This window comes from Podarcis pityusensis (genome assembly GCF_964106645.2).
Source record: "Podarcis pityusensis genome assembly, chromosome: 3".
NCBI classification, from domain to species: Eukaryota; Metazoa; Chordata; class Lepidosauria; order Squamata; family Lacertidae; genus Podarcis; species Podarcis pityusensis.
Genome location: NC_138026.1, coordinates 111,612,674 through 111,630,802, shown reverse-complemented (window position 1 = coordinate 111,630,802; position 18,129 = coordinate 111,612,674). Strand labels below are relative to the sequence as shown.

General features: G+C 43.7%; 1 protein-coding gene across 6 annotated transcripts in view; it reads right to left on the bottom strand.

The window, feature by feature from the left end:
- The window catches only part of EML6 (EMAP like 6), a 176,275-nt gene that overhangs the window by 22,952 nt on the left and 135,194 nt on the right, over positions 1-18,129 (bottom strand). For 4 of the 6 annotated variants that reach the window (XM_081000806.1, XM_081000802.1, XM_081000804.1 and 1 more), the window contains 9 exons: positions 12,275-12,353; positions 9,945-10,074; positions 9,481-9,579; positions 6,487-6,507; positions 5,938-6,111; positions 5,418-5,626; positions 3,392-3,549; positions 2,288-2,402; positions 379-567 (listed from right to left, as the gene is read on the bottom strand). In XM_081000806.1, coding sequence (XP_080856932.1) covers positions 379-567; positions 2,288-2,402; positions 3,392-3,549; positions 5,418-5,626; positions 5,938-6,111; positions 6,487-6,507; positions 9,481-9,579; positions 9,945-10,074; positions 12,275-12,353 — 1,174 coding nt within the window. Of the gene's footprint in view, positions 1-378; positions 568-2,287; positions 2,403-3,391; positions 3,550-5,417; positions 5,627-5,937; positions 6,112-6,486; positions 6,508-9,480; positions 9,580-9,944; positions 10,075-12,274; positions 12,354-15,816; positions 16,062-18,129 lie in introns of those variants that run through there. The other 2 variants (XM_081000803.1, XR_013984757.1) reach the window with 2 other exon arrangements.

Below are 18,129 nucleotides of genomic sequence, written 5' to 3'. Positions count from 1 at the left end.
ATCTGAAATGCTTTACATCTTTACAGCTTGCTTGGAAAAGCCCTTAAATGTACATAAGTAATAATGATTAGTTGTGATAACTGGAGGTTTGCTGAAGAACCTGGAGTTCCAGAGACACTTTGCAAGTCACCAGGCATGATCCAGGCAAAGTTAAGCACATGTGGCTCAAGTGAATCTAATTTGTACTCAACAGTTCACCAGTCAAATAGGGGTTATGTTAACCCTCTGCGTAGAGTTGCTGTCAGGGCAAACACAAGAAATTATGAAGCATTTTGGAAATGAGAGGTGCAATGATAAATTCTAAGCTCCAACAACAGCAGTAGCCTATAATTTTCCTAAGTACACTGAAGGCTTCAATTCAACTGAAGCAGCTCTTACTTTGTCACAAAGGTCCCAGATCCTTGCGGTGCCATCATTGCTAGCAGAGATGAAGATGTCTTTGGAGGGATGAGTAGCCAAGCCCCAAATCTCTCCTTCCATGTGGCTGTCAATCAGCAGGTTAGAAGCACCATTTTTTTCTCCAATTTCAATTATTTCTCCATCTTTGGTTCCCACTAAAATTTTGCCCTGTTGATATTTCAAAGTCCAAGTCAGTATTTATGTATTATTATTATTTTAAAAACTCTACTTAGAGAAGCATGAATTTCAAAAGACTGCTGCATTTCCCCCACATATTATTATTATTATTATTCATTTCATTTCTATACTGATTTTTTTTTAAAAAAACCCATCCAAGTGGCTTGCAACCTACATTAAAACATCAGATAAAACAATCCAGAATAAAACATTACTGAAGAAAGTCAAACATAAAGTATACATTCAAAGCAACGTAATTAACAGGAAACTAAAATATTATCTCAAGGATTTCAAAATAAAGCACTGCAAAGGAAGCCAACCACAGAATGCACATGTAACGTAGCAAAGTTAACAAAAAAAAGTCTGATCAAAGGAAGAGAGAGGAACAGGAAGTACTACATGCTCCTTCCTCTCTGGAGAGGAGGGGATGATATCACAGAGAACCCTCTCTACCAATTGTATTTCTATGGTCTGAGTATCTGCCTATTTAGCAATACATCTCTGTGGACTTAGCCCTTTCCCATGCTCGCTAGCAAGAATATGCATTTGTTAGGTTTGGCTGCTAATCTCCCACACATGGGAGCTGCGAGGTTGTTCCAACAAGTTTCCCCACCTACCCACCAAGATGTTAGGCAGATGCAGAGAACGCTGCGCTACTTCCAAGAAATTCTGTCCCTGCAGGAACCTTGGGCTTGAAGGTGGGCTCTGTGTCTGGGGGGCTGCGCCTCCTCTTTCTGTCAACACACTGCCTCTCCTTGGGAGACAACACTAGCTCTAGTTATCTCTCGCTTGGACTACTGCAATGCGCTCTATGTGGGGCTACCTTTGAAGGTGACCCAGAAACTACAACTAATCCAGAATGAGGCAGCTAGACTGGTAACTGGGAGCGGCCGTCGAGACCATATAACACTGGTCTTGAAAGACCTACACTGGCTCCCTGTATGTTTCCGAGCACAATTCAAAGTGTTGGTGCTGACCTTTAAAGCCCTAAACGGCCTCGGTCCAGTATACCTGAAGGAGCGTCTCCACCCCCATCATTCTGCCCGGACACTGAGGTCCAGCACTGAGGGCCTTCTGGTGGTTCCCTCGCTGCGAGAAGCCAAATTACAGGGAACCAGGCAGAGGGCCTTCTTGGTAGTGGCACCCGCCTTGTGGAACACCCTCCCACCAGCTGTCAAAGAAAAAAGCAACTACCAGACATCTAGAAGGCAGCCCTGTTTAGGGAAGCTTTTAATGTTTAAAAGGTTATTGTATTTTAATATTCCATTGGAAGCTGCCCAGAGTGGCTAGAGAAACCCAGCCAGATGGACGGAGTATAAATAATAAATTATTATTATTATTATTATTATTATTATTATTATTATACCAGATATTCCTCCCCCTCTGCATGCTTCTGCTGTGTCACATCAGGCTGTGCTCTGCTGTCTCATCTCTGCCATACATCACCCTCTTCCCCAGGTGTCTGCCACTCATGGCCAGAATAAGGAAACCCAGAGGGAATCAAGACAGATTGTCTGCTAGATATTCAGAACCATCTGCCTCAAACATCTGCTTATTCCTACCCATTGGAGCTTCCTAGCTTCCTTTTCTCCATAAGCGGAATATCTCTCTAAGTGCAGATCGCTTTTTATTGTTTTGCTAAACGCTCGATCTTAACAAGAGTCCCTTGCGAGGAGAACAAACGGCAATGCATTTTGCGTATCTCACGTACTTTGCCTCGGCACACCGAGCGGACACACTCCACGATCTGCCCTGTCTCAAGCTGAAATGCCCGGCAGCGTTTCATCTCCTGATCCCACAGTTTCACAGCACCTCCTTCTTTCGTCCTGCGGGGTAAAAGTATGCAGGATGTCATTTAAGATAGCTTCTGCTTTCCCTTTAAAGGCTGGCTGTATCTTTCCTGCAATGACTGCAAGGCATCTACCGTATTTTTTGCTCCATAAGGCGCACCGGACCATAAGACGAACCTAGTTTTTAGGGAGGAAAATCAAGGAAAAAAATATTATACCCCCCCCCAGCCCCAAAGAGCAAAGAAGCCAAGACAGCGAGCGGGATCCATCCTGCTGGCTGTCTTGGCTTCCTCTTTAGCCACGCGCAACCTCTCCAGCCAGGAGAGCTGCACGCGGCTTTGGCAGAAGCCAAGACAGCCAGCGGGATGGATCCCGCTCTCTGTCTTGGCTTTGTTTATAGCCGCAGGGCTGGGGAAGCCTGAGCTTCCCCAGCCCCCAGAACAGGTCCAGGAGCAGCGGCAAGGTTGCGAAGCCTTTGGAGCGCAGCGCGAGTTCCCGCTGCACTCCAAAGGCTTCAGGCGGCTATCCCTGAAGCCTGGAGAGCAAGAGGGGTCAGTGCTCACCGACGGCTTTTGCTCTCCAGGCTTCAGCGAAAGCAATGCGTAGCCTCCAGAGCATGGAGGGAGCGCTCCCTCTGCACTTTGGAGGCTTCGCATTGATATTGCTGAAGCCAAGGAGCCTGCATTCGCTCCATAGGACACACACACGTTTCCTCTTAATTTTTGGAGGGGAAAAAGTCCGTCCTATAGAGCGAAAAATACGGTATATGTCTGAAAAGAAATAGTAACCCCACCCACGCCACCCCAACAGGCTGGGTGCATGTTTAGCATGTTTTCAGATGCACAAATGCCCTATAATTAGCACACAAAAATGCAAGCGACCAAAGGTGGAGGTGTATTTTGTTGTAGCATGCAAAGCAGACTTTCTTCTTTGGGAATTAACAGTGATTTGAACTCCTCTCTGAAGAAGTGGAGCAATTGTCAAGCGGTGGCAAATGCAAACAGAAACAAGTTATAGTCTCTTACGGTCTTTCTTTTCCTCCAGTGACAATGAGTCCATCACGAAGCGTTGTGTACATTGTAAACACGGGCCCAGTGTGAGCTTTTGCCACCAGTCTGATTAGAAAGTGATCTTTCCAGACATAAACATCTCCATTTATGGCACCAGTGAAAGTAAGGTTATTCTGAAAGAAACAGTCATGAGCTGTTTTGTAAACGCCATTCATTAAAGGACTTTGTCACTTCTCAGCATAACTAACCACAATCTTGTAGGTCACAGATTGTCAGCTACTTTGGCATCTACCCTGACCCCTCATGAATGGACAGATTCCATTCTGATGTTGGTGCACTCTAGCAGAATGTCTCGATTCCAATACGTCTAGTTATACAACCTTTGGTCAAATGGGTGGGAAACGTTGGAGGTGGTTTGGATGGACCTGCTTAGCAGCGCAAGACTTCCTTGTTACCAGAGGCTACAGAAATGAAGAAGCAACTCAAATCATTGAGATAGAAGTGAGCAATTCTGAAGCCTGTTTACTTGTAAGTAAGTCTCTTTGCTTTCTTTTTTTTAATGATATTTATTAAAGTTTCAAAGAAAAAATTGCATAGATAAAAAGAAAAGAAAAAGAAATAAAAAAGAAAAAATACAAAATACAGAAAAAAGATAAAAAACACTTAAAAAACACATCAGTCTTTCCAGACCTTACATTTCATTTCCTTACTTCCCTGACTTCTTCACACCTCCCTTTTTTGTATTCCAGTTCTATTAGTTAATTCAGCAATTCCTTTCCCTCTTTGTTTTTGTCTTAATCCTTTAACTTAATATATTATAACTTTGGATTCTCACCTGTTAACAATCCATTTTTACATAGACCTTTATAACATTGCTGCTAAAACCACTTAACTTCATTCTGACATCATTCTAACATTCATTAATTTTACAGTATTTCTGTAAATAGTCTTTAAATTTCTTCCAATCTTCTTCCACCGACTCTTCTCCCTGGTCTCGGATTCTGCCAGTCATTTCCGCCAGTTCCATATAGTCCATCACCTTCATCTGCCATTCTTCCAGAGTGGGTAAATCTTGTGTCTTCCAATACTTTGCAATAAGTATTCTTGCTGCTGTTGTGGCATACATAAAGAAAGTTCTATCCTTCTTTGGCACCAATTGGCCGACCATGCCCAGGAGAAAGGCCTCTGGTTTCTTCAAGAGGGTATATTTATATACCTTTTTCATTTCATTATAGATCATCTCCCAGAAAGCCTTAATCCTTGGGCAAGTCCACCAAAGGTGAAAGAATGTACCTTCAGTTTCTTTACATTTCCAACATTTATTATTGGGCAAGTGATAGATTTTTGCAAGCTTGACTGGTGTCATGTACCACCTGTATATCATTTTCATAATATTCTCTCTTAAGGCATTACATGCCGTAAACTTCATACCTGTGGTCCATAACTGTTCCCAGTCAGCCATCATTATGTTATGTCCAACATCTTGTGCCCACTTAATCATAGCAGATTTCACCGTTTCATCCTGAGTATTCCATTTCAACAGCAAGTTATACATCTTTGACAAAATCTTAGTTTTGGGTTCTAACAGTTCTGTTTCTAATTTTGATTTTTCCACCTGGAAGCCAATTTTCTTGTCCAAATTATATGCCTCCATTATCTGATAATAATGAAGCCAATCTCGCACTTTGTTTTTTAGTTTCTCAAAACTCTGCAGTTTCAATCTATCTCCCTCTTGTTCCAGAATTTCCCAATATTTCGGCCATTTGGCCTCCATATTGAGCTTTTTCTGAGCTTTTGCTTCCATCGGTGACAGCCACCTTGGGGTTTTGTTTTCCATTAGGTCCTTATATCTTATCCAGACATTAAACAATGCTTTCCTGACAATATGATTTTTAAATGCTTTATGTGTAAGTCTCTTTGCTTTCAGTGGGACTTACTTCCTAGGAAGGAGGTTTCAGATTGAAGCCTTAGTCATGGGTGGTGGGGGTGGAAATATCCCGCCACCCTGCTGAAAATCCCACAAGTGAAAACACAAACTCACCGCTCCAAAGGCCACAGAAAGCATGGTTTGCATTTTGGCATCTTCCAACGAACCAATGACTCCCTTTTTATAGAGCAAAGCGCTTCCAGCCAGAGTCCAGAATTTCATGTGTTTGACTCCAACAGAGACAAACTGGGTGTCTGAATCTGGACGGAACTCCACAACAAAGATCCTTTCTAGGTGGCCTCCTCTGCTTGCAATTTTAGCACCTGCGGAAATCGAAAGGGAGCGGCAAATCAGTAAACACAACAGATGCATCAGTGTTTGTTAAAAGCACCACGCACAGTTTTAAAAAGTTGTTTTAACATTTAATGTGTGGCTTTGCCTTTAGAATTCTTGGTTCTTCCAACTACCATATTGGCCCGAATATAAGCCGCACTTTTTCTTCCAAATTCTGACCGTGAAAAGTTAAAGTGCGGCTTATATTCCCCCCCCCCCTGAATTTTAAAGGTGCGCCTTATTTGCGGGTGCGGCTTATATTCAGGCGAATACGGTAGTAAGAAAGAGACGGTGTACTCACCTTCCTGCCATCTCCACACTGTGATTGTATGTTCAGGATCAACTCCCACAGAGACTAGGAGCTTGCCAGTAGCGCTGAAGTTGACGTAATTCACTCCTTTGGAATGGAAGCAGCGCAGCATAGACAAAGTCTGCTTAGTCATAGCATCCCATATGTGGATAGAAGGGGTTGTACCTGATTTATTTTAAAAGGAATGGGGAATTAAGAAAGTTTCATTTAAAGTCATCGATCTTGAGAGGCAGGTGCATTTTATCAACAGTAAGGCAGCTAAGACAAAATCATCTGCATCCCTCCCCAAGAACCACATGTAGTAATAGCTCATGGAACACACATGGGGGGAGAAATATCGGACTTCATGACGGGAGACATGTTCTAAAATGATCATAAGGAAGTATTCATGGAAAGATGCACAAAACCAGGCACAAATAAATCAAACCTGCCCATGTTCAACTTGTATCTGCAGTTGACATAGATACAACAACAGGAGGAGCATGAAAAGGACCTGACGCGACTTTTCTGACTAGGACTCACAGGAGAGGAAAGCCTTACCTGGAAATTCTGTCATATCACCTGCATGGTGTGGGCAATGGCAAATGAGAAAGCACCAAGGGAAAACAATAGCGGAAATAAGTCACTGTTTCTAATGCTGAAGCGCTCAACATCAGCACCAGAAGGAAGAAGCACCAAATAAATAAATAAATAAATAAATAAAATCAACATGAATATGGATAAATAAACAACAAAAACAAAAGAAAGGCAGGAATATAGTTGAATCGTATATTCAACGTAATGCATTTCTGCTGATACCTGTAGAGAACCAAAATTGCCCCAATGCAGTAGGCTATTCTGCAAAAGAAGAATTTCCAGTGCAGATTGATGGAAATGTAACACTGGCTTTCTCTTCACTGCTGCCAAGAGATCATGAGCCAGTCTTGTGAATGTAGTTCCCCACTTCCCTCTCAGCAAGTACCGTCTTAACCACAGGAATGGAAAACACTCGAATTGACCTTAGCTTCTGCTAATATTAACCTGATTTTGAACCCTACCTTAGAATCATAGAATCTTACGAGTTGGAAGGGACCAGGGAGTCATCTAAAGCATCCACGACAGACGGATGTTTAAAACTATGTTGTTAAATACTGCAAGGGAGGATCTACCCTCATGGTTTTTAACGTTAAGGAAGGGTTAAGGAATGGTTTTGATAACGTAGATGGACACATTGAGGTCCTACCTTTTACGTTCATAATGCGTTATTACCTTGCCTTTTTTATAGCTTATTTTTATAGCTTTATACTGCAATATTGGTAAAACACTGCTCATACAGCCCTATGTAGGGTTTTACCTTTTCTTTTCTTTTTACTGTATTTAAACTCCAACCCCTCTCCAATGGTATTTGAGGGGTGATGTTCAGGGAGGGAGGAAAATTAAAATGTGGAGCAACCAGCAACAAGAAGCAGGGAAAGAAACAGTCTTTTGGAATAGGGTGTGGCCGGGTATTACTTATATCTGACCCCACCCCTCCAAAAAACAAAACAAAACCAAGGTAAAAAATGTTTTAATTAACAAGCATGGGTTAAACCACAGAGCCTAGGACTTGTTGATCAGAAGATCGGCAGTTCGAATCCCCGCGACGGGGTGAGCTCCCGTTGCTCGGTCCCTGCTCCTGCCAACCTAGCAGTTCGAAAGCACGTCAAAGTGCAAGTAGATAAATAGGTACCGCTCCAGTGGGAAGGTAAACAGCGTTTCTGTGCACTGCTCTGGTTCGCCAGAAGCGGCTTAGTCATGCTGGCCACATGACCCGGAAGCTGTACGCCGGCTCCCTTGGCCAATAAAGCGAGATGAGCACCGCAACCCCAGAGTTGGTCACGACTGGACCTAATGGTCAGGGGTCCCTTTACCTTTACCTTATGCCCTATGACGTTTTAGAACAGCATTATCTAATATTGTTGTAATAGGGGGAAATAATGTTAAATAGGTCCATGTAGATCCAGCCCAAGTTGTAAAATGATGTCAAACCCCCTACACACACACCCATGATGTCAAAACATTGCCATGCCCTGCTCCAGCACCCAAGAGGAACGGAATTTTCCACCGGCCAACCAAGCTACCAACACAGCCAGCCAGTAAATATTCTCAGTTCCTTAAATATTGCCAAAAAAAATTGTTCAGGTGTTTTGTGTGTTTAGATTTGCTTTCCTGACGGACATCCACAAAGACAAGGGAGGAAAGGGAGATTTCCTTTGGAAATGTTGTCGAGAGCCTCAAGCCTAATATTTCATCGGCAGGAGAAGTTTCAACTTAAACCTCTCAGTTTGTGAAGTGAGATGATTGTGTTTGGCCCCAAATCATCTATCTGCATGCAGGTAGTTTCAAGCTCTTAAAGAAACACAGGCGTTTTATTAGGTAGCTATAAATAGAGAGTTCCAATGGAAATGCTGACTGAGACTGAATGAGAACTGGAGTTCCTTCCATGTGGCAGGTTAATGAGAAGACAGCGAATTAAGGAAGCCGTGGTAAATGGCAGCACACCAAACAGCTGTTATCCAGAGATTCCCCAAAGACACGCAGGGGCTATTTTGATGATAGCTTTTTGCTTGGGTAATATCAAAGGCGCTAGCTAGCGTAGAGGACACATTTTGCATGTAAAAACTGTCAGGGTTAACGCCTAGCATTGCCTATCGAATCCTATCTCTTCATTACAGTCAATTACCAGTATTCAAAAGGGAAACTGAGGTCCGAAGAGATGAAATAGCACCAAACAAAGCACAATCGAGGACCATAGCAATGAAATAACTTGCAGCTGTATCATAGCATAGAATGCCAGGCATAGAAAGCAAAAATTAAAGTTTGCTAAAAAAAATCAGTCCCGGGTGGGTTTTACATGCAGCAATGTAGCATTTAGTCCAGGGGTTGGCAAACGTTTCCGCTGGCGGGCCGGATCGCCCGTGCGCGGGAGTGCGCGGGTGCGCTTGCACTCGTGCACATGTGTACACGGCTCTTCCCCCACTGGCTTCTGGAGCCATGGCGGGGGAGGAGAAAGCCGTGGCTGCGTCCTGGAAGTCAGTCCCTGTGCGGAGCTAAACCAGCATGGGGAATGACCGAGCGGGCAGCAAGGACCGGGGGCCAGTTTAATGACGCCCTCGGGGCGTATACGGCCCACAGGCCCTAGTTTGCCGACCCCTAATTTAGACACTCTGGAAGAGGGAGATGCGTTCTCTCCAGATTCACAGGGATGTTTCCCTTGACTATTTGCCTGAGACCTCAGGGAGTTGCTACATGTCTGAGCAGAAAATTCTGGCCTAGGTGGTCACCTTATATTGGGTTCGGAATGAAGATGCCCATCCAATAGCAGGGTGGGGGGGAAATAATTCAGGAAGGATAACTCTGTCCAGTTTCATACTCCCTACATCTAAACAGAGGGCCAGCATCATAGAATCATAGAATTGTAGAGTCGGGAGGGATCCCGGGGCTCATCCAGTCCAGCCCCCTGCAATGCAGGAATCTCAACTAAATACTTTACTTTTAACTTGACTATGAACCTACCAATCTGGCTGGTTGCCACCACGTTTTTGTACTTTGGGTGCTGGTTGACTGTTAGGCAGAGGATGTCATCTGTATGCTCCAGGTAGAAAGTCTGGCTTCCTATGTGATTCCAAAGAAACATTGGTTTTAGAATAGAAATTGAAACAGAGGCGATTGCAATATACGTACAAAAAGTCAGTCCTAGAAAAATGAACTCATCTGAAGAGGGGAAAAGGAAATTATCACTTCCGTTTGCATAAGAACAATTAAAACTTGATATAAGAATAGCATTTAGGCCATTTCAACAATGATTTATGCTGCAATTTTAACTTTGCTTATCTGGAAGGGTGCCCTATTGAATTCAAGAGGACTTACTTCTCAGCAAACCTGAGTTAAGACTGCACTGTTAGCGATTTGGCATAAACACCTGTTTATGCCATACTTCATCATCTATCCATTATTTACTCAAAATGTCTTTGAATTACCTGTGGAAAGGTTTTGAACTATGCATGCTGCAGCAGTATGGAAAATAATATCAGCACCATCGTTGAGGTAATGAAGGTTGTTGCGACAATCGAATCCGCGATACCCGAAAACATGGTCTAAAGCCAATTCCTAGAAAGAAAAATGTACCAAGATAATAAGAGGGTTATATGCTACTTTTGGTGAACACTTCTTTTTTCCTCCTCAAAGGAGACACATCAGCAACGACATTTTAAAGAGAGACATTTTCTCCAGCCACCAACCACAAAAAAGTAAAAATCAGAGAGGAACAACGTCCAAATTGTTCTGATGCTGATAATGTTCGCAAAAGTTTATCCAAATCATACAAAGAAATTCTGAATCAATAAGCAACATGCAATTTAAAAAAAAAAAAGGTTTGCAGAACATTAACAAATATTTACCTCATTCACAATAAAGCCAGTTCAACATCATAAGAAATAAGAATTGTAGATTAAAGTAACAGCTTAACAGACATTTCTTGCTCTTCCAGAAGTGATGGGACCAGGTTTTCTCCATGCTATACTCATCCTTATTAGTACTCAAGAAGCAAAATATAAATCCCTATGCCACAAATCTGTTGGTAAGTCTCCATGGGATGAATGCGTGTGAGCTCAACTACATGCGGTGCAATACAAGGTACTGAAGATTTCACTTAGCATTAACCTTTTCATATTGTCAAAGGAGAAATTAAAAATCTAAGGGCTCATCCAAACCTATCTTTGCTCCATACTTCCTAGGCAACTGGTCTGGATTTTTCAGGTCCACTTCTGAGCAGACTTTTTGTTGTTGTTCCAGTGCTTTTCTGGGAAAAACTGCGTTCTACTGAACCTGCTAAATCAGAGCAAATGCCATACATGGAAAACCCAACTGCTGTTTGCTCTGATTTGACTTGGAGCGGTAAAAGGGACTTTGACAAGCTGGCAGCTACCTTTCCAAACATGACTCTAATTTGGTCAACGCTCCTGGAAAAACGTGTGTGGCATAACAGTCTTTGCCCAGCTGCCGCTAACAAGGCCGGGAAAACTCGTGAACCGAGCGGTGACTCGGAAGGTGGAAGAACTGAAGGACCAGGGGATTGCGCACCTCGCCATTACGTTCAGCAAAAGAGGCCTTCTTCTGTGCTGATGGCGTACATCTTTCCAATTGGGGAAATGATGTTTGGTTGGCCATGGTCTCTGAGGGCATTAGAGGCTGGTTGCAGGTGTGAGGGTATTGGCGGCAAGCCTTCAGCTCAAGTGGCGGTTAAAAGGTAAAGGGACCCCTGACCATTAGGTCCAGTCGTGACCGACTCTGGGGTTGCGGCACTCATCTCGCTTTATTGGCCGAGGGAGCCGGCATACAGCTTCCGGGTCATGTGGCCAGCTTGACTAAGCCGCTTCTGGTGAACCAGAGCAGCACACGGAAACGCTGTTTACCTTCCTGCCGGAGTGGTACCTATTTATCTACTTGCCCTTTGATGTGCTTTCAAACTGCTAGGTTGGCAGGAGCAGGGACCGAGCAACGGGAGCTCATCCCGTCGCGGGGATTCAAACCGCCAACCTTCTGATCAGCAAGCCTTAGGCTCTGTGGTTTAAACCACAGCGCCACCCACGTCCCATCGAGTGGCAGTTAGGTATTGGTAAAACCTGGATTGGGGGAGGGGAGGTGTGGCCATCAATGGCTCCTCCATTCTAAAGGGTATTCCGCTAAAGGAATCCGGGGGTCATGGTTCCTGTCCAAAGCCCGGGTGGAGACTAGGACCATGGCTCGACCTTCCGCTGATCCTGGGGGGCACTCCGAGTTGACGTGCATCAACAGGACTCTCCCTACTGGTGGTTAACCCTTGTGAGACTTCCTGCAGGCGGGCAGGAGTCAGATATAGTTGGTTCAATTCCAATGCCTAAGCCAATACCGCTCACATTCTGTAACCAACAAAGTTGTGGCCTAAATTTTGCCCATTAACCTAAAATATGGTGCCCACATGTTATTTTTCAACACAAGGGGGAGGCCTAGGGGTCTTGACATGCAGATGGCATACATGGAAAACACAAATGTTGTTTGCTCTGGCAGGTAGCATTATTGGAAAAACTGACACAAAAATTGAAAGCTGCAAGAGGCCAATAAGAAATTCATTGCAACTGCATGTGCAAATTAAACATTTTGCATGGCTTATGGAGAAGAACATCAAAAACAAACAAAAATCACTGAGGGCAAAGACCAGCTTGTTGCTTGTCCGTAATTGCCATCGCACACAAAAACTCCCAAACCAAAGCAAAAACATCATTCAGCCCAGGTTGCAATTAGCATAAAACAACGAAGGATTAACCCTGACCTCAACCAGTTTCCTTTTTTTATTGATGTTATTCTTTTGCAGTTTCTCAGGTTGAGGAGCAGCTCTGCTAACTGGAGGCCTGAAAGAAGCACAACGAAAACACGAAGATCAGCACACATGAATGGGTAAGAAATAACCTACTGGATAATGAAACTAGCTAGCTGGAGCCTGGGTGGTGTATATCTTGCTGTCAAGGGTTTGAGATTATCTATGGTCAGGAGAATGAGTTGCACTCTGCCGTGTTATTTCAAAATAACACTGGAGTAAATCTGAAACAACGCCAAAGGTGTTTTGGCTAGCATATGAAAGAGTCCCTTACGTATAAATGTCAGGAAAGACGGCTGATTTCATAAAAAAGAAAGGAAGAAATCTGCACCAATCCCAAAGGCTCCTGCTCACTTGTATGGTTGTAAGCTACCTCAAAGGCTGCTCTGACCATCAGGAGTGGCTTCTGAAGGAGCTGGGTATGTTTAGTCTGGAAAAGAGGAGACATGATAGCCATCTTCACATATCTAAAGGGCTGCCACATGCAAGAGGGAGCATGCTTGTTTTCCCCCTGCTCTGGAAGACAGGACTCAAACCAATGGCTTCAAGGTACAAGAAAGGAGAGTCCAACTAAACAGTTTTTTTCCTGACAGTAAGAGCTGTTCGACAGTGGAAGAGATGCCCTTGGGAGGTTATGGACTCTCCTTCCTTGGTGGTTTCTCAGCAGAGGTTGGGTGGCCATCTGTCATGGATGCTTTAGCTGAGGTTCCTGCACTGCAGGGGGTTGGACTAGATGACCCGTGGGTCCCTTCCAACTCTACAGTTCTATGATTCTCTGATTCTCTTGGAGAGGGCTAAGATGGCAGGGAGAGGATGTGCACATAGAACACTATGTGTGGCCTTTTGCCTCCCGGCCTAAGGCCACAGCTCAGTGGAAGAGTGTCTGCTCTGCATTCAGAAGGTCCTGGGTTCAATCCTTGTCGTCCCCAGGTAGCAGAGGTGGACTCTGGGCTCTCGGATTTCAGCCGTGCCCCGTGCGACATTAAACTTTGATACCCCTTCCCTCTTATGCTCTGTTCTACAGCATTGCTGCTGCGCCTCCTGCAGCATGGCACCCAGTGCGTCCACAATGGTCGCGCTACCCTAAAACTGCCTCTGCAGGTAAGGCTGGGCGTGTCCCCTGTCTGAAACTCCGGGCAGTCACTGCCAGTCAGTGAAGACAGTATGTAGCTAGATGGGCCAGCAGTCTGATTCACTGTAAGGCATTTCTAAGATGAAACTTTTCTTGATCATTAAAAAAAATAGGAAGACAAGGAGCTGCTTTATAGCAGTGGTCCAGCATTGTCTGCTCTGACTGGAAGTGGTTCACTAAGGGCTCTTGTTCACTCTCCAAGAAGGGACTGGGAGTGGATGGAATCTTTGCAGAAGCTTTTGAAAAGGGGGAGAAAATCCACAGCTACTCTGTCGTCTCTGATTGATTTTTCAAGGACCCAGCTGTCAGCATGAAAACAAGCGCTGCTAATTCAAACAGCATCTTGGTATGAAACGAAGAAGGCATGAAGAACATTTTACCATGTGCAATATAACTGGACGACGTTTATTGACTCTGTGGTTTGTTTTTAATAAGGCTGTGTGTTGTAGACATCTGACCCAAGTGACTTCTGAGTCCTCCTAGAACATGACTGTGTTTTCTGAAAGATTGGTTGCCAGACGAAGGCAGAATGTTTTTGTTAGTGAGGGCTCGGTTTTCTATGTTATTTACTGAGCATTTGTTTGGGGGTAATAATAACTGGCTGATTTTCTTCCTTTGCTTTGTTATGTAAGGATCAGCCAGAGACATTGACTCATAATTCTTTGTCTCTACTGCAGTAGCAATTAATGCCTGCAAAGTAAACAACTATAATTATTGGGGTGGTGGAAATAGAACAGAAAAGACAAATACAATGAGCTGTCAGATACAAAGCCCTTATTGCTGGCTTCTATAAATACTGCTACTCTTTCATGCAAATGGAATAGAGGTCTACGGGTTCTTTCAAACATGGGCTTAATATTATGAATAAACCACTGAGATATCACAAATAGGATGCTGGATTTCCCTTGGAAAGGATGAATCTGGATTAAATTGGGGGGCAGGTATGGGCTGGTGTTTTGGTAACAGTGGTGTTAGTACTCGCTGCATGCATGCTTTTTGCAGAGTTCACATTGGGTTGCAAAAAACGTGCATGCAATGAGAAGCACCGATCCCATAATTAACACCCATCTTGAAGACGGTAGAAGACCCCTGCACAGATTGGGTCTTTGTAATCTTAAACACAAAGATGAATTAGAATACTCTTGCTAATAAGAGGCCTCTTTATTTCTTTTTGGCGTTCAGTGTGACCTGTTAAAGAGTCCTGGTTTCTTGAATTTCAAGAAGTAGTTTGAGAACAACTTTTTAGGAGCATAACTTTCTAACCACAGGAACTGGGTTGTTGCACACAGTGCTCAAATTATGGCAGTAAAAATGGGGGGGTGCATAATGACATGATTAAGTCTTACCACTTGACTCCTTCCAGTTTTAGTAAAATTATCACTCTCCTGTAGTCTTCTTAAAAAGAGTAATGGAGAGTACTGTCACAAAAGGTAAGGGGTTTATGATCCCTTTGCCCCCACCCCTGTAATATAGCCATTCAAGTACACTGTGAGCAGCCATGAAAACATGAGTTTCATTGTGAGCATTTTTTTTATTTTAAAAAAAGGATATTTCATTGTTAGGTTTAGTTATTCAGCTGAATCAAGCACACTCATACAAAAACTTGTTAAGACACAAATGTGCACGTAAGACATTTCATGGCTTGCAATAACTTTTTGATATTAAGACCAAGGTCTTGAAAACGCTGGCAGCATTAATATAAACTCAAAATTGTAAGTAAGTTTTGATGGATGTAATAATGGAATACTGAATGGTATAGTTTTTGTAAAGTATGCAGGGATTTGTGATATGCAAAATGAACCATGGAAAGAGAAGAAGGGAAGTCATTGATATCTTAAGGATGTAAAAATAAGTACTTTAAATTGTAAAACAGAATATATATATATATATATATATATATATATATATATATATATCACCAAGGTCTAATATGTTTTTCCCAATGCACTGAATGAAATATACAACAGATCAATTATTATCTTTGGAGGAATGCCGAGCATATTATAGTAAAATAAATAAATCCACTGGAACAGCCTTCCCCAGCTTGGTGTCATCCAGATGTTTTCACCATTGGGACTTGTCATCCAAGACATCTTGCAAGACATCAGGTTGGAGAAGGCTGCAGTCAAATGACAATCATAATGGAGGTACAGAAATATGTATCAATGACCTTGGAAGCAGACTTTTAAAAATACAGGTCGTCACAAAGACGACAGCTAATACTGACCATCTCACATTATTTAGCTATAAAAAGTTGCAGCAAAGTTATTGAGGAAATAGCGGCAAACCAAACGACCACAACTCAGGTAGGTAAGTATGTTCAGTTTAAGCATGAGCAAAACACTTCAACACTGAAAAGAGTTACCTTGATCCCCTTGTAAGCAGCAAATAAAGCCAAGTGAGAAACTTAGTACAGTTCAGAGAAACAGAGTCAGGCCATTATAGACATTCATGCACAAGCCTCTTTTTGAACTGACCGGTCATTCCTGTGAGGCCATGCTATTCAAGCATGCCAGCAAGAACTAAAACAGAAATTAAAAGAGTGCACCAGTCCGCATATTCAGAAAGATCATACCCTGACATCGTGAGGCAAAGTCTGCACTAAAGATCCTACAAGACAAGGAGAAAAGAGAGAGAGGAAGCTTTATCAGTGCTCCCCACGTACTCCAAACAGCTCTGCAAAAAAGTCTTTTGGCACCTTGCACACCTAAAGCAAAGTCCAGAGTATAGTCACAGCTCCAAACAATAGATGGATGTGGGGTTTGTTTGCTTTTTTGCTCTAAAGCATCATATATAAAACCGGTTTGCCATGGAGTTGACACTCAGCAGGAAACTGCAGAGAATCACAACTCCTCGAAGAGTGTTCCTGTGCGATATAAGTGCTTGCAAACACAAATTTGTCACATCTCCCTGTGTCTATTTGAGGTGCACATCGAAAAAAATATTTTGAATGCACACCTAAATACGTAATATTTGAAGGGGCTCCTCGTCCCCATCCAAAGGCAACTTTCCCCCATCCTGATGTTCTCCAGATGTTTCAGACTACAATTCCCATCAGCCACCACCATGCTGGCTGGGGCTGATAGGAGTTGTAGTCCAAAATAATCTGGAAGGTGCCAAGTTGGGGAAAGGCTGTCCTAAGAAATACCAGATTCGCTGCTTCACTGGGCTGTAGTGTTGCAGTGGAAGGAGAGTGTAGGATAGGGCATGTTTTCTGCATTATGTTGATCCAAAAGCTCTGTCTGTGAAGTTTCACTTTAGAGGGTTGGGGTGGCTGTAGAGAGTTTGGGCTCCTCTGCCCTTCCATTTGTCCCATGTCAAGAAAGCACAAAGTTTCCCCACTGCCCTGCCCCTTTACCAGGGAAAACCTGCTCTTTGACTTGAAATGGGAGCAACGAACGTTGAAGAGCAAAGGTGTGACTAAGCTCTTGGTGTACAGCTGCCGTTGACTCCAAACGCCCAGTCCGTTTCGTTTTTAAGAGATTCCTTAAACAAAGGGTACAAAGCTCTCCACCACCCTAGACAGCTACCTTCTCCTTTATCATGCAATGCTAGTAAATTCTGCAAGGCTGAAGTGGCAATTCAATAAGCTTTTGGGTTGAAATGTAGTCCGATCACTCCTTTAAGCTAGCATTGTATAATCTTCTAACTCTACTAGAATTACCGTATTTTTCCATCTATAAGATGCCCCCATGTATAAGACGCCCCTATTTTTGAGGCAACAACCAATCGCCAGTCCACCCTTGGCACTATCTGTGTATAAGATGCCCCCTAATTTTTGACATTATTTTTAAGGAAAAAAACCTAGTCTTATACATGGAAAAATACGGTAAGTGAAAACCAGCAACTCGTGTCTCAGGAGCAATTTCCAAAAGGGGTGAAGAACTGAAGGATTCCTCACCCCACTCCCACTTTGCAGGGAGGAAATAAGAAAAAGCATTGTATGAAAAGTGATTTAAGGCTGTGTTCCTCTGCCCACTAACCTGGGAGTAAGCCCCATTGAACCCAATGAGAGTTACTTCCGAGTGAGCATATATAAGACGGTGCTGTAACACAGCGATCCTATGCACACGTACCCCAGAGTAAGCTCTGTTGGGCACAGTGGGACTTACATCATTCTAGGCACAGGGATTACCAGGGCCAGGAGGCAATGATGTGTGTGAATATCTTCTCTAACATCCATTTCCACAGGAGCAGTAAGGAACCTGCCTGCCGCTCCAACACTGAGTAGCCCAGCCACTATCAACAGAAATTTCCATGGGTTGGAGCAGGGGTCAGCAACCTAAGGCCTATGGGCCACAAGAGGCCCAGGGGGTCGTTTAACCAGCCCACGAGCCACCCCTGAACTGAGCCACCTACTCGGCGAGTCCCCGCTCACTGCGCTAAACCGGCGCAATGCAGCATAGGGACTCACTTCCGTGGCGCAGGAAACTGTGTCTGTGCATGCGCAGAGACTGGAAATCATGTCTGCGTGGACGCAGACACCAGGAATCACATCTGCACAGACGCAGATGCCGGAAATCGTGTCTGCGCAGGCGCAGAAAATCACGGACAGACGCGCAATTCGGCTCACAGAGGGATCTCCACTAGAGTGAACCAGCCCAGGTGAGATAAACCTTGTCGACCCCTGGGTTGGAGCAATGTTCCTCCTTGCCCTTCTCCAGGGGTCAAGGAGAAC